Source organism: Akebia trifoliata, chromosome 6, assembly GCF_017979445.1.
Source record: "Akebia trifoliata isolate Shusen 1 chromosome 6, ASM1797944v1, whole genome shotgun sequence".
Taxonomy (NCBI): domain Eukaryota; kingdom Viridiplantae; phylum Streptophyta; class Magnoliopsida; order Ranunculales; family Lardizabalaceae; genus Akebia; species Akebia trifoliata.
The window spans coordinates 7050536-7067687 of NC_141380.1; the positions used below are offsets into that span (position 1 = coordinate 7050536).

The 17152-nt window shown below is 30.7% G+C and overlaps 1 protein-coding gene across 1 annotated transcript; it reads left to right on the forward strand.

Moving 5' to 3' along the window:
• The first annotated feature begins 11505 nt into the window (after positions 1 to 11505).
• On the forward strand, positions 11506 to 16769 carry LOC147399978 (receptor-like cytoplasmic kinase 176). Its single transcript, XM_086445564.1, has 7 exons — positions 11506 to 11748; positions 11967 to 12075; positions 12493 to 12833; positions 13698 to 13833; positions 13921 to 14063; positions 14159 to 14282; positions 15910 to 16769. The coding sequence occupies exons 1-7, from the start codon at positions 11716 to 11718 to the stop codon at positions 16359 to 16361; spliced, it is 1338 nt and encodes a 445-aa protein (XP_086301690.1). The 5' UTR covers positions 11506 to 11715; the 3' UTR covers positions 16362 to 16769.
• Positions 16770 to 17152: the final 383 nt, after the last annotated feature.

The window sequence follows — 17152 nt, forward strand, 5'->3', positions numbered from 1 at the left end:
CTTGCATTGAAAAATCCTTGATGATTAAATGGAAAGAAAAGCCATTATTGTTTTGAGTCCTTTATTTGACTTTGAACTAAGTCTTCTAGAAGTTGTAATTCTATTGCCACATCAACTTTTACTATGGGCAACCCAATTCATGTGTTGTCGAATGGTAATTTAACACCATTTTGGAGTACGTTTAGTAAAAATTGATGTGGCAATAGAATCTCTCTTTTTATAAAGGGAAAATTACTTAAAGTACTTGACGGTGAGATCTTTTTTCTAAATAGTCCCTAAGTTTTGGGCGATCTCTTAATAATCTATTTAGTAAAATTTTCTTTTCTTAATAGTCCACCAGACCTCATTCGCATTTATAATGTATTTGAAATACTTAAACTACATTTTCTCATCTTTTTTACTTAGTTAGAGTTTTCAATGGTGATTATGATCATTTTCAATGATCTTTGATAATGAATGACGAATGGAGAATGATATTATTTTAATTTTGAATATTTATATATATTTTTTATTTATTTCGATGTTTGATAAAAAAAGAATGAAGAACGAAATTGAGATTCAAATTTTTTTGATGATTACATCGTAATTTTTCATTTGCAATTATGATATATGCATTTTGAATATTTCGAGAATATTTATCAAGCATCAAAGTAAAAAAAAAAATGATTTTTTTTTTTGAAAAATTCAATTCACATTGTAGTGTCGAGTCCACCATCTTTTACTATCTAGTTCAACATTTAATTATTGTCGAGTTTGACAATATTTTCATAAATTTTTTTTTCGAATTCGATAATTATTAAATGGTGAAACTAGACAATCAAAAAGTGGTGAATTCGACACTAAGTGGTGAGTTTGACAATGAAAATGTTGAAATAAAAGATAAAAAGTGGTGAACTCAACATTATAAATGTGATCAAGATTTTTCATTTTATTTTTATTATTATTATTATTTTTTTTTAAATTTAATACTAAATAAATCTCTTCAAAATATCAAAAATGCGAAAATCATAGTTGCAAATCAAAATTTACAACATAATCATAACTAATAAAAAAATTAGAATCTTAATTTCGTTCTTCATTTTTTTTTATTGAAACATCAAAAAAAGAAATTTTTTTTTTAAATATTCAAAATTAAGATAATATCATTCTCCATTTGTCATTCATGGTCAAAGATCATCAAAAATTATCGTAGTCGTCAGTGGAAATCGAAACTAAGTGAAGAATATGAGAAAATGATAATTTGAATATTTCAAATACATTATAAAGGAGAGGTGGCCCATACGGACTATACAAGAGGCTATCCAAAATTTAAGTATTTTTTCTTTTTATAAATATAAGGCTGCAATGTTGCCATGTGGGCGTGGTTTGAAATTTGGACTTGTAATTTGTCGTAGCATGACACCCACCATTTATGGCATGTGCGCTTTTCTATATACAAATAAAAGTCTGGTGGATGTTATATGCCACAATTCCTCACTTTCTTAATAAATAAAGATAAAATATTCAAGAACTGTTTTTCAAAACTTCGATCTACAAATTGCCATGGCCACTTGACCAGGATATCTTAGTTCATATCTACTATTACTTGATAATCCCTAATATAAGATTTTTTATTTATAATAATGTCAGTTAATTTTTTTCTACTAATATTCCTCACTTTAAGAAAAAAATAAAAAAATTAATATTCAAAATTTCCTTTCTTATCTTATTTTATTTAGTTATTTTTTTTATAAAGAAAATCTTATCTTAGTTTTTCAATGGTCACTAACTCACTATTACTCATTGAGTTGTAATAATCTGATTACTCACGTGGCATACTCAATTGACTATCTGATGTGACAAGTTCAATAATTGTAGATCTACACTTCCCGGGAAACACGATTCCCATGAGATACACATTTTTATGAGGAAGTGCGGCCAAGTATTTCAAGGTGCACAGGTCTATGGTTGTCGAACTTGTCATGTCAAGGTAATCGATTGAGTTTGTCATGTGGGATAATCAGATTATCACGATTCTTACTCATTTTGACAATATTCATAATGGTGAATGATGAACAAAAAATTAATGACATTTAATTTTAAAGAATTAGATGTATTTTTTTATCTGAGTTTTTATTTCAACATTATCATACATGCACTTGGGATATTTATTTAGTGACAAACAAGCAACTTTCAAAACTCACCACTTTGAAAAATAGCGAACTTGCCTCTTTAAAATTGAATAACAATCTCGTTACTTTTCAAAAACTGTGAACTCGCCACTTAGAAAAAAAATAACAAATCAAGTTCTTTTTATGATTAGAAGGCTCATCACTGGATAGATCTTATCAAAAATCCAAAATACCCATACAACTAGCAAAATGGACACTCATATCAAATGTTTTGGTTGAATTAATATCGGAGTTGGATTTCATTATTAAAAAAAAAAAAAAAAACACGAATTCAACATTTTGTAACAAAAAGAAAAAACATCAAATTCACCTCTTAGCATTGAGGAAGACAGAGAATTTGTTGCCCTTAATAAACAATGGCTTTTTTTTTTTTTTTTTCCAAATCAAGTAACAAATTAACTCTTTTTGTGTGTGCGTTCGTTGTGTTTGTGGTGAAGCGGTGAAATCTAACCTAAACTTGATTAAGATGTAACTTTTGAAGATCTATAGCATCAATTATTCTACCTTAATCAAGTGTATTTTTTTTTTTAAATATTTTTTTTCTGCCTTTCATACATTCATTTCGGATATTTTGATGCTCACCATCCAATCAAGCATCAATTGAAGCACTCTGTAGTCGAGAAGTTGGACAACATGATTTAGAATCCACAATGAACTTGAGATTGGCCGTTTATTGATAGAATGATTAGTAGTGATGTTTTAAAATATTTCTTTTGTGGATATTAAATATTATTATAACAAGGGAAGCCCAAATAGATTTTGTTTACATCAAAATTTGGAAGATTAAAAATACTCCCATTTTTTACATTTAACCTCACTATTATGAAGTCATTTTCCTCAAAAGATTAGAATTTCAATCCCACGATCTTCCATAATCATGTTAACAGGGGCGTAGTCAAGATTTTCTATCAATGGGGACTAAATGCTAATGATAGTTGATCGATAATCTTGGATTTTGTGTATGTCAAATTGTCAATGTTAGACTCATCCTTGTTTATTGCAAAATAATGGATTTTTTACGAGTTGAACTTTAAAATACAAGTCATTCAAAGATCATTCAATATTGAGGTAGACTGACTAGAAACATGGGTATTTAATACTAATTGTTATAGTCTTTTTTCTATTTATTTTTTAAAATATTATTTTTATATCTCCTTTATAAAATTTATGATTTTTTCTAATACATAAGGTATGTAGTGACGGCAATATCCACTACTATGGACTTATTTTGATTTTTAAATAAAAAAAATAAACAGAAAAAATTTATGATGTTGATTTATAAAAGATGTGAATCCTATCCATATTTTGTTAAGAAAGAAAAACACTTACCTTACTAAGTTAGTTAGGAAAATTTCCTGACCGCAGTAATTTTTGACATCTAAAAACATGATTTGATGCCAAGGGGTTGTAGAGGACAAAATTCTAATAACTTTGAATTATTTTTTATTTTTAAAAAGATTAATTTTGACCATTAAATTTTAATTTTAAAATTGAGAATTCAATAGCAATCCATTTTAACAACATGAGGTTAAGTTCAAAATAAATTTTTTTTTCTTGAATTTTGTTTCTTTTAATCTCAATTTTTCCATGAAAGTTAGAAGATTGTAGTGTTGGATTACCAATATGATAATCCATGTGGGCCTATAGAGTCTTAGTATAATTTGAAATCTTACTAAGATATCCAAAAAGATTTGTTAAGTAACAAACTTGAAAAAGCAAGGAGTTTTTTGTGATAAAAATGCAACAAATAAGTCTACCCGGTAAAATGATATGGGGTCTATTCCAAGGTTTGTTGGGTATCAAATTAGATAAATTTCCAAGGGGTTTATTTTTATAAAAATGCAACAATGAGATCTGTTGGTAATTTTTTATTTATTTTTCAAACTTCACAGGGAGTAGAGAAAAATAAATAAATAAATAAATAAAAAGTACCAGAGTCAAAGATTGCCTAACAAAGCCCTATTAGCAACAGTCTAATGCGTTACGGAATATAATGCCTCTTTCCTACCTAATTTGAGAATCTAAAGTCAACGGTCAAGGGACCTTCTACTGTCACCTACATGGAGGCCAACCTGGCTCAAACGAGTTTTGCAGCTGAGATGGAAATAATAGGGATTTCAACAATTTCCATCAACTCCGTATGACAATAATTTTAAAATTGGGTGTAGAAATAGATTTAAAGTGTGAGAGAAGTAGGTTTGGTGACAGATCCCCACCAGTTTTGACTCTTGCCCTAAATACAGAGTTTTATATTTATAAAACAAGACATATACAAATTCAATAATTTTAATTATTAAAAGTCCTAAAACACTTCTAAAAATAAAGGATTGGATTCCATCATTTGTGTGCAATTTGGTGAGAATAATTATAGATCAAATTAAGGGTCAACCCTAAGCTAAATTAGATGGTTCAAACTTAAGTTACCAAAATTCATTCTTGGCCATGAACGTGGTTGTGATATGATTCATTTTGTTTTTGTGGATTGCAACAAATCACAAACGTATTGTTTACTTTCTGAACAAAACTTTTTAAAGACATGTAAGAAATTAGGGTTTTTTTTTTTTTTCAATATTTTTTTTCTTTGTTTTCAGATGAAAATTAATCAAGGATGGCTCTTTTGATTTGAAATCATCTTAAGACAAGTAGGAAACTTGAGTATTTAGTCGATATATATATATATATATATATATATATATATATATATATATATATAATATATATATATATATATTAGTTAAAAAATTTTGAAAAATGAAGATGAGTGAGTTTTACTAACGTCGAGTTCACCACTTTTTGTTGTCAAGTTCGACATTTTTTAAAATTGTCGAATTCAACAATAAAAATTGGCAAGCTCAACAATAAATAAAAATTGGTGAGTTCTGTAATGAAAATGTTGACCTCGACGATAAATAAAAAGTTGTGAGTTCGCCAATAATGAGGGATCATTAAGAATTTTTTTTTTATTAAATGGACTATTTAGAAAATAATCCCACTGTTAGAGTCCTTTAAGTAATTTTTCCTTATTTTATTTGTTTATTTTTTCATTCGGGCAGAAAAACTCAATGTCTGCTTGCATGTTTGAATTATTCAAATAAGTAATAGATTTAGAAATTAATTGTCTCTTTGCATCAGTTTCATCTTAAGGTGATGGACAATGAACCATCTGGGCAATTTGGTAATAATTTGTAACATAAGTAGAACTATTGTTTTATCATTTGAATCTTCTACTGGTCAAACCTCAATTCTATTGTACTATTTATATAATTTTTTAAAGTTGAAGGAATGCCATTTAACATAAAAATTCCATAGGTTTATGATAATGCAAAAATGACATTTTTTTAATTATTTTAATACTCAAAAGAAGGTTATTCACTACAGTAAGTAAATATATATATATATAATATATATATATATATATATATATATATATATATATATATATATATATATATATATATCTCAATTTATAATTTCTCTAATAAATCCATGAAAAATAATTTTCTAAATTGTAATTTCCTCCCTCTCATCATTTGATATACACACTGTACACACAGATTCGCTATCAAATAGGCTCTAGATTTGAGGAACTATAGTAAACCTTGTAGGTTTAGGCACTCTTGTGTTTGATTTTTGATCTATCGAAGATTTACACTAAAGACAATCAATTTCTCTTCTATTGTTATCATTTTTTAAAATTATTTATATATTCTTATAATCTTGACTTATTTCTTGTCCATAGTTATCTAAATGGAAAATAATAAATTTTTTTATTTCACGAATATTTTAAGGTTTTGTTCATAAAATGATAACAATTATGAACAAAATTGTAAAAATTTCATGACATTTTTTTTTTGCTACTATTTTTTATTTTTATAACTATGGACGAGAAATATATCCAGATTATAAAAATATATGATTTAAAAAAAATGAAAATATAAAATAAAAGATAGCTACAAGGTTCATTGTTTTTTCTCAAATCTATAACCTCTTTAGTGAACTCCAATGACTTTTTGGTAGAAAGAACATTTCTCTCTCTATTTTGATAGTATAAAATGTTGAGAGGGAAAAAATTACAATTTAGAAGATTATTTTTAAGAATTCATTAGAGAAATTGTAAGTGAGAGTATTTCTATCAAAAAACATGAGTTATTATAACAAATAATCCTATTTTGAATATTTAAAAAAAGTGGCCCTTTTAACCATTGTCATAAACCTATGAAATTTTTATGCTAAATGTCCTTGAACAAATGTATCCAAATCTTACTTAAAAAAAAAACTAATTTACAAATTCTCTCCTCTCGAAAACATTTATTTTCAAAGATGAGATTACACTATTGTCAAGAATTGAGTATAAATAATTAAGAAAAAGATAATCATAGCTCCATCAATATTTGCACTTCTATATTAAAAAACATAAATAAAAGTTTTTTTTTTCTTAAACAATGTGAGTACTAAAGTAATAGAAAGAAAAATACTAAAGAAAATTGCAAAAAAGAGATTTTGATACTTTTGATCAATACAATTCTTAACAAAATATGATAAAAATAAATAAAATTATGTGATTAAATATGAACTAGTTACTCCCTTTTGTGTTGTTTTACAACACACAGTTTAAAAAAAGAGTAAGAAAAGATGAGAACAAAATAAGTTAGAAAACCCATAATGATTTTGTTTACAATATGTCATCTTAATGATTCAATAGAGAATGAAGAATATTTTTATTTTTAAAATAAATAATATTTTATTAATGCTGGACATTTTTCATGTGTTGAACCTAGAATTATAATCAATTAAAAATAAACAATTTAATTTTATCAATGAATAATTTATAACGAAATTTTAAAATGTAACTTTTGGAGAAAATTATTTAATAGTCCTTGGCGTTAACTTTTCTTTCAATTTAATCACTGACTTTTTTGTGGATGACCAAAATAGTTCATTTAGTAAATCCCTATTTTCAAAACAGTCCCTGAACCCCACTCTAAACATTTCTCATGATTGAAATGTCGAAATTTTCCTAACCATTCGAACTCATTATTTTTTTTCAAAAAAATTGGATTTCCAGCGTTACGATCAAGTTTTGGAGATTTCATTTTGAAGAAGAAGGATTTGAGAAGGAAGAAGAAGCCATTTTCAAGGGTTTTTTCAATTGTTTTACTTCCTTTTTGGATGAAAATCGATCAAGGGTGGTTCTTTTGGTTTGAGATAATTTACACAAGTAGTTATGTCAAGTTTAAGTTGATCTTTCCATGTATTTAATTGAAAAAATTAAAATGGGTGGATTTTACAAAGTTGAGGTTGATATATTTTTTTTAAAATTATTGTTGAACTCAACAATAATTATTGTAGATCTCGACAATAAAGATATTGAAATAAAAAATAAAATTTGTTGACATCGGTGTTGTAAAACCCACATGTTTTTCGTATTTTCAAGTTTTTCCAACTAAAATATATGGAGAGATCAACTTAAAATTTGACATAACAACTTGTGTAGATGATTTCAAACCAAAAGAACCATCCTTGATCGATTTTTATTAAAAAAAAAAAAGCAAAATAATTGAAAAATCCTAGATTTTTTTACATATATCTTCAAAATGTTTGAAAAAGACGCTTGAAAATGACTTCTTCTTCCTTCTCAAATCCTTTTCTTTGGAATAGAGTCTCCAAAACCTGATCAGATGTCAGAAATCTAATTCTTTTGAACAAAATTGGTGAGTTTGAATTATTAGGACAATTTCCACATTTCAATCATGAGACATGTCTAGAGTGAGATTCATGGATTGTTTTGAAAAAAGGGATTTACTAAATAGACTATTTTGATAACCTACTAAAGTCAAGGACTAAATTGAAAGAAAAGTTAACACCATGGACTGTTAAATAATTTTTTGTCTGACGGAGAATATATAAAGGGTTAGGGTCCCTTGACTCCTAAGAATGACTCATGAAAAAAACACATGATCCCAAGCCTTTAAATGAAAAATTCAATGGTTGTGATTTATTCTCAAGTTAAACATTTTCAAGATTTGTATTTTCAAGATACTCATAAATCTCAACCATTAGATATTTTATTTAAAAGAGTTGGGATGACGTGTTTTTTTTTCTTCATGAGTCATTCTTAAGAGTCAACGGATCCCAACGACCATTCAATGAAAAATGACGTATGAGGATCACGTGTGAAGAAAAATCCATTAAAACTAGAGGGATTCTATTGGCACACCGACTTTTCTTTACAACACACAAATCCTTCCGAAATTTTTGCATATATTTTTTTGGTGGTGTTGTATGTTTGTGAGTCTTAAACCTATTTTAGTCCAAAATTTTGCATATAAATTGGTGTGCTATAAGTAAAACTTGGTGTAGTAATAGGAGCTCTCTAAATTTCTTTTATCTTTTTTGATAAAGAAACTTATACAAAGCTGACTCATTTGGGGAATTCACTATTTTCAAGAGTGTCGTGCCGCAATTTTAATTGGATCAACTAAACCCATAACATTTAAATCATGGGATCGACTGGTTGCACATCACTAATTGTTGGTTGCACACCAACCTAAAAAATCCTTACTTTTTTTTAATTTTTTTTAACCACTTTTTTAACTTATTGATTGCACTTCAATATGTCTAATTTAAGGGTTTAACGTTTATTCATCTTCTTGCAACTCTGTATTTTCTACTCCTGCTCTATTTTCTCATATGATTGATTTCGCTCATGTTCTTTTTGGAACCAAGGTATTTCTTGCAAAATGTTTTGATACGTGTAACTTTGTAAATATGATTTAGAAATAACCAAGTATTCCTCGTAAAACTTATTGAACTAGCAAAAACTTCTACGAACATGATTAAGAAAGAAGAAAAAATTCCAAAAAGAAAGGAAACAGAAAAGAGTGCAACATTTTTAATTAATTTTGAGTGCAAAGGAGAATTTCTAAGTGATGGAATGCAATTGATAATGGGTGGTGTGCAACTAGTTAGTCCCTTAGATAATTTACTTTCTAATTTAACTGTTTTTAAACACTTTTATAAAAACATCCTTATCTTACAACTAAGAGTGTGAGTGGTAAAAATGAATGGCGTCCACTTGCTAACATGTGAATGAAGCATTGGACGATAGCATTCCCCATATACACTATTAAACATACAACAATTTTAACACCACTTGGATGCCATCCATTTCATAAAGAGTCGTGATAATCTAACTACCCCACGTGGCATACTCAATGGACTACCTGACATGTTGCATGCCACATGGATGTAAAGCATATAATTTTATGAATTTTTTTAAGAGAATTGAAAAAAGAACATATTTTTCACTTTTGAATTTAATTTTCGAATCTAGGTGTTCAATGGCCGTCCATTTTCAAAATCAATATTTGATCAAAAAAAGATAAAAATATTTGAAATTTTTTCATATTCAATTTAGATCATAAATATATACGGCATATATCTCATTTGGACATGTAAGAGTCCACACGATTGAATTGAGGAGCTTAGTCCGGGCTCTATATGGTACTTCTTGTGTTCATGCAACCTTTTCCAATAAAGAAATTAGGAATTGAAACCCAATCTAGTAAAATTCTCAAATCTCATAGCTAGAAATACCAATCAAGTACTTAAACTCCTTATCAACAATCTATGTGGGGTCTGTACATATTATTCAAGCACCTCGGCCTTGAACAAGAATTTAATTACTGAATAATACTTGAAATATATAGTTTTGCAATTCATTTTGACTTTCTCAATTGACTTGTTTGTCGAAATATGTTCATGAGAACTACTATGTCTAAGTGTCATCGTTTCACCAAAAAGAAGACGATCTACCAAAGAGGTAGAGGAGAATTTGATGATTTCATCGATACGAATCTCAAGGAGTGAGCAATCAAATATGTTGTTGTGACTTATTGGCAGGGGCGAAGTCATGATTTTTGGTCAGTAGGGGCTAAGTGTAGATGGTGGTTGATTGATAGTCATAATTTCTTTCAATGTCAACTTTGCTTTGTCACCACAAACAAAGGTTGGCCAACAATCACAATAATTGTATTTTTATGCTTCATTTTCATTTATATAAAAAAAAAGAATATAAAATTTGTTTTCAATTTGATTTCAACGAGCTCCAATAGAAATTCTCTAATTAATAGATTGAAAGATGGGGTATGGCGCATTTTAGATTGAACGTCTCTAATTAATAGATGACCTCGTTAGTAATACTAGCAGAATAGGGATTTTGAGAGAGAGAGAGAGAGAGCTTTGACTTTGAGAGAGAAAAAAGGATTTATATAAAAAAAAAATATAAATTTGTTTTCAATTTGATTTCAACGAGCTCCACTAGAAATTCTCTAATTAATAGATTGAAAGATGGGGTATGGCGCATTTTAGATTGAACGTCTCTAATTAATAGATGACCTCGTTAGTAGTATTAGCAGAATAGGGATTTTGAGAGAGAGAGAGAGCTTTGACTTTGAGAGAGAAAAAAGGATTTGGTAGGAAAGAAAAGAATTACATAAAAGGGAAAGAGGGTTTTGTGTTACTTCAATTTTGAGCTCACAACTATCTGGAAAGAGAGATTTATCCAGTAGACCTAACTGTTGAATTTTTATTACAAATTCTCCTTATGAAGTTTATCATCGAACAAACCTACTTTTTCAAGTTTGTTACCCAGCAAACCTTGTAGTGGGATCCACGTCATAAAATTAAAATTTTAATAGTTTATTTGTTACTTAACATACTTGACATCCAAAAACATGATATAATGCTATAAGGGAATAAAGGAAAAAATTCTAAATTTTTTGAAAAAATAGTTAATTTTCATTGTTGAATTTTAGTTTTAATTTGAGAGTTTGGTAGTCGTGCATCGTCAACACTTTCGGTCAAGTTCAAAAAATATATTTTTTTTCTTTTAATTCTGAGCTTTTCCTTGAAATCTAGTTGCTCTATGACTTTAGTAAGATTTGAAATCTTACCAAGCTAGTCATGCTAGCCTGATTTCATAAAGTAAGGTTTGTTCTGCAACAAAATTGTTGAAGGGAGTTTTTGTAATAAAAAGCAGTAAACTAACTCGAGCCTGTTTAAATTGTTTGAAATTTAATGATAAGGATCCAACGGCTGAGGAGCACCGAAGAAACTTCATCAGCCCATATTGCAACATTTATTGTTTACGTGGCACGTTTTGGTTGGATATTAAATACAGCGTGTGCGTGTCATACAGAAAAGAGCTTGGTTAGAAGCCCAATGAATTTTAATCTCCAACCAAACCTTGCCACGTTGACTTATTGACGTATAGAGCGGTAAGCTCCAGCTCTCAAATTAGTGTGCTGTCTTCCTCTATCAAGTTGCAGGAAAATTAAAAAAAAAAAAAAGAACAAAAAAAGCGAAGTAGCGAAGCAATAACAAAAGGCCAAGTCAACCGTCTCGCCTTCGCGAAGGTCTTAAAGAGATTTGGAGAAACCCTGACCAAAAACCCTCCCAAAATGAGACTCTTTTACCCTCCTTTGTTTCTCTTCTCTCGTCTCTCTTAATTCAACCCAAAACTCCAAAAATTCTCATTAATTTGATGGAATCCGTATCTCCATCGGCACATAAGGAGGTAATTTTATTTCCTTAGTTGTCAGTATTTCTTTCTTTTATTAAATGGATTTTTTTTTTGTTTAATTGATTAATCCATGGATTACTCCCCTAACTTAAAAAAAAAAAAAAAAAAAAAAAAAAAAAAACCTAATTTTCACAGCAGATCTGGTCTTGTAGCGGATCTGATTCACTTTTCTTAGTTCTTTGCTTCTGAAACTGTAATTTTCGTGATTTTAGACCGAGAAATTGGGGAAGGAAGGCAAAGGAGAGTTCTTTTGTAGGTTTTTAGCTTCCATGGGGAATTGCTGGGGCACTCGAATAAAGGCGGAGAGCCCAAATCATACAGGTATGTAGTTTTTGCACACACACACACTCTCTCTCTTTTTTATTATTATTTTATTTTATTTTAATGTTCGATTGAACTACGTTATTGCATGAAATGCGATTTTCTGATGAGTTTTGACTGAGTGAAGTCGTTAATCACTTAATTGGTTGGTTTTGGAGTTGTTTTTGTTTGAAATTTGGGGTTTTTTCTAGTTTATACATAGATTACACAAATACACGATAATTTGACTTTGATTTCGGTACAAGTTTGTATCTTGCGGATTCTAAGTATTTTGTGTTTGTTTTGTAGAATCTGTTGTGATAGGTATTTTTTTTAAAAAGAAAAAAATTTCAGTGTGGGCAAATCTGAGATTTTGTTTCATGTTTATAAATAATCTTGTATTTTATTTACATGAAGATGTCATTTTGACTTATGTAGGGACAAATTCGAAATACGTTAGTGGGACGACTCCGAAATACGTTAGTAATGATGGAAATGATCTTAGTAGTGATTCAATTACCAAAGTCTCCTCTGTTTCCATGCGGAGCGTGGATGAAATATTACAGTCCTCGAACTTAAAGAGCTTCAACTTTAGTGAACTTAAAACTGCTACGAGGAACTTCCGCCCTGATAGTGTACTGGGAGAAGGTGGTTTCGGTTCGGTCTTTAAAGGGTGGATTGATGAGCATTCATTGAAAGCAACCAAGCCAGGAACAGGCATAGTAATAGCCGTAAAAAGACTCAACCAAGAAGGATTACAGGGTCACAGAGAGTGGTTGGTGAGTACCATCTTGCTCGTCTATAAACTCCTATGTTGTTTCATAAATATAACTTATCTTCACACTTTCAATTGCGTTATGCATTCAGTGTTGTGGATGTAAAGATTGTTAACTAACCAACTACTCCAAAAGACCGATCTGTTGGAGAGGGGGAGAACTATGAATATAAGAGGGTCACAGGGCTTAAATGGGGTATGAAATACTTGAGAGTGGAGGAAAATATACACTCAACACTCCCCCCTCACCCATAAGGGTGGAAAGAGTTGAACTTGTGACCTATACGAACCTAACACTCTGATACCTTGTTAACCAATCAAATGCTCCAAAAGACCGATCTATTGGAAAGGGGGAGAACTATGAATATAAGAGGTTCACGGGGCTTAACTGGGGTATGACACACTCGAGAGTGGAGGAAAATTTACACTCAATAGTCCCCCTCACCCATTAGGTTGTAAAGAATTGAACCTGTGACCTATACGAACCTTGCGCTCTGATACCATGTTAACCAACCAACTACTCCAAAAGATCAATCTGTTGGAGAGGGGGAAAATATATACTCAACAAAGATATAGTTTTTATATATATTATTTATGGGTAAGCTGGACTCGAACCCATGACCCCAAAGTTGCTTTGCAACATGTCAAACCAACTGAGCTATGGATCTAAGCCCAAAGATATAGCTAGTTATCAGCTTTGCTCATCTTGGATTTGGCGGGTTGATCACCCAGACCGACATTATTTCCATGTTTCTGTAATTATTCTAACACATAATAGTTTTTACAACACTAAAGCATTCCAAGCTTCTATTCATTTACAAGGACGTTCTGATGCTAAGATTGCGTAATATTTGTTGTATCTGTGTAGGCGGAAATTAATTATTTGGGGCAGTTATACCATCCTAATCTGGTGAAATTGGTTGGGTTTTGCTTAGAGGATGATCATCGTTTACTAGTGTATGAGTTCATGGCTCGAGGAAGCTTGGACAATCATCTCTTCAGGAGTAAGTTCTTTACAGAAACATGTTATATGATCTGTATAGGCTCATTGTTTTCCTTTTGTGTTTGACAAGTTGGAGTTGCTTATTCAGGGGGGTCCTACTTCCAACCACTCTCATGGAGTCTCCGCATGAAGGTTGCTCTTGGGGCTGCAAAGGGACTTGCTTTCCTTCACAGTTCCGAAAGGAAAGTTATATATCGGGACTTCAAGACTTCTAATATCCTCCTTGATTCTGTATGTGACTTGTGAAGTATATTTTGCTCATCAATTCTGTCTCATTTATTATTTATTTCCTGATCTCTCATAATCTTTAAATTTTAAAATCACAGAACTACAATGCTAAGCTTTCCGATTTTGGGTTGGCCAAGGATGGTCCAACAGGTGATAAGAGCCATGTCTCTACTAGGGTCTTGGGTACCTATGGATATGCTGCTCCTGAGTATCTGGCCACAGGTATATCTCATTGATCACATGCTTCTTTTTAACCTCTGTATTTGAATGTGAAAATTCTTGCAAACAATGGCTCCACAGACCCTTTATGAGTTTGACTAGCCTTACTAACGTAGTAAGAGTTCAACACTTACCAAGGGTGATTGCACTCACTTTGTGGCATACAAAAACATGATCTGATGCCACGGGGTTGTCGAGGACAAATTCTATGAACTTTGAAAATTTTTAAATAAAAAAAAAAATATATATATTTTTCACCATTAATTTTTTTTTTTTTAAAGTATTTTTCACCATTATTATTTTTTTTTTTTAAGTTCCATGGTGATGTAGAGTAGAACACACAAACTTAGAGTTTATGTTAAAAATAAGGTTTTAGGGTGAAATCCCAAAAACTAGGGGTAATGAAGAATCTCTATGTCGTGCAAAATAGATTAAAAACTTCAATCTAGGTTTAAGATTGATGGAAATTAATCACAAACACTAAAATTAAGAACCAATATCGGGTTCTTATGCTAAAAAAAATAAAGAAATAGGAGAAAAAATCTCTTCTTTTTCTTTTATTAATTAATCTCCAAAAAAATTAACTATTGAAATTGTTTATTAGAGCTCCATATATAGATAATTCCCTCATTATAAATTAGAAACCTTCTAAAATACTAAAAAGTAATTTTCTAGTCTATCTATAACATATTACTAACCTTCAAATCCTATTGGAATTTAGATGCCTAAAAACACTTCTAATTATAACTTAAAGAATCAAAACAAATTTAGAAAAGAATAGAAATATAAAACAAATTAGGAACTAGATAGAATAGAAACTTCCTAAAGTTGAAATAGAAACTAACTAGGACTACTTAAGCAACCTAAAAAATAGAAACTCAATAAAAGAAAGAGTCCTAAGAGAAGTTGGACCAGGTCTTGTGGACTAGTCAAAGATCGAAATGAGTTGACTCAGTTGGTCAACCTAAATTGACTTGTTTTTGACTGATTTGACCCAGTCAATGTTACTGATTTCTTCGACGCATCTTAACTCGATCATAGGCATTGAGATAAGTTGGCAAGCCTATCTATGTCATATGGAAGTTTGGTAGTCATATTTTCAAAACCTTAGATCAAGTTAAAAAAAATTGATTTTTTTTTTTTGGGGTCAGAGTTTTCCCATGAAATCTAGAGGGTTGTGGTGTTGGATTGCCAATGTGGTAATCCATTTGAGCTCAAGGACCCTTAATAAGAGACTAAGAGTTAAAATCTTACTAAGTTAGAAGGAAAGTTTTTTTTATCCTTCATTTCTTCATCTTCCTCTATTTGGGCTTCAATCGATGTAACATTTTAATTGCCAGTGTTTTTGACAAAGATACAACTGTTTCCGGTGATGTTGGGTGTGGGTAATCTGGAATTCTGGATCACACATCTTCCCCCCCCCTTTTTTTTTTAAAATCTTAATTCCTTTCTTTCAAATCATGTTTCATTGTACAATAAGTTGGTTATGTACTTGTTTATCTAACTTGCTTCAAAGAAATACCATTAACTCGACGAATCCTCTCTCGTTGCAATTACCTCTGAAATTTTAATTTCTAGTGAAACCAAGAATAAATCACCTTTCTAAGGTTTCTCTACATGCTTTACAAAGGTCATCTATCTTCCAAAAGCGATGTATACGGCTTTGGAGTTGTTCTTCTTGAAATGTTATCTGGTCGACGAGCATTTGACAAGAACCGACCAGTTGGAGAACACAAACTAGTGGAATGGGCTAGGCCTTACCTGACCAACAAACGTAAACTTTTTCACGTTCTAGACACCCGAATTGAGGGCCAGTTCTCATCGGAAGTAGCCCAGATGGTAGCTAACCTCTCCCTCCAATGCCTATCCGTGGAAGGTAATTTCAGACCGAACATGGATCAGGTTGTAGTGGCATTGGAACAACTTCAGGAATCCAAGGAGACAATAACCACTCAAAATGAACACAACTGCCCAAACCATCGAAGTCATTCCAGCTATGGATCCAAAGACCACAGAAGCGGAGACAATGTTCGTAATGGAAAGGCAGGTTCTTACCCCAGGCCATCTACATCCCCTCTTTAAACATAACACGAGGGAGCAGAAGTGAATAGAGACGCAAGTCTTTCTATCATCAAAGCTTTACTGTGGACTTATATTTGTTCATTTGCTGTACAGTTCTTGTTTTTATCTATTAAAATCGACCTTTTTGTCGACATGTTCTCTGCTTGTGCTTAGATTATATAAATTGGGGTCTAGTTTACAATACTTTGTATGATACCTACGACTTTGTAACACGTAAAAACAGTGTGGAGAATGAGGAATTATATTTGTCTGGAAGAAGGAAGCGAATGGATGCTTCTGCAAACTCTGATGTTAGTTTTACTTCCATCTTTTTTGGTTTGTTTTGGTTTCTAACCTTTCCGTGTTATCCGTGATACTTTGCTACTATTAATTGAATGAAATTGAGTTTTTATTTATTTTTATTTTTTATGATTTTTTCTTTTTTTTCGACGTGATCTAAATTTAGTGAAAACATGGGTTGTCACAGTAGCAGAAAAGTAAAAAAATGGTGAGGAAGGGTGGTGTGTGTGGTTTATTATGGTTGCTAAATTCATTCCGGTCTTCCAGGCTTAGCAAATAAAAAAAAGGAAAAAAAAAAAAAAAAAAAAGGAGAAATACCCTAGGTGGTTTGCTCAGCGGTTAAACTAGTTACAGAGGTTTGCTTGTTATGGTCATGTGATAAATTACTGCCCTTAAAGAGTATATCGTGTCCCACAAAGATAGTGTCCGGTGCAATTGATATAACGGAATACCTTAGCCACTGGGTTAGAAAAATTCATTTTTATAACAATTAGATTAAAACATTCTAATTG

What these genes read in the sequence shown, in the direction of transcription:
- LOC147399978 (XM_086445564.1), top strand. Translation starts at nt 11,716, where the DNA reads ATGGAATCCGTATCTCCATCGGCACATAAGGAG. An exon ending in AGGGTCACAGAGAGTGGTTG is followed by an intron (nt 12,834 to 13,697) that starts GTGAGTACCATC and finishes GTATCTGTGTAG; the next exon opens with GCGGAAATTAATTATTTGGG. An exon ending in CTAATATCCTCCTTGATTCT is followed by an intron (nt 14,064 to 14,158) that starts GTATGTGACTTG and finishes TTAAAATCACAG; the next exon opens with AACTACAATGCTAAGCTTTC.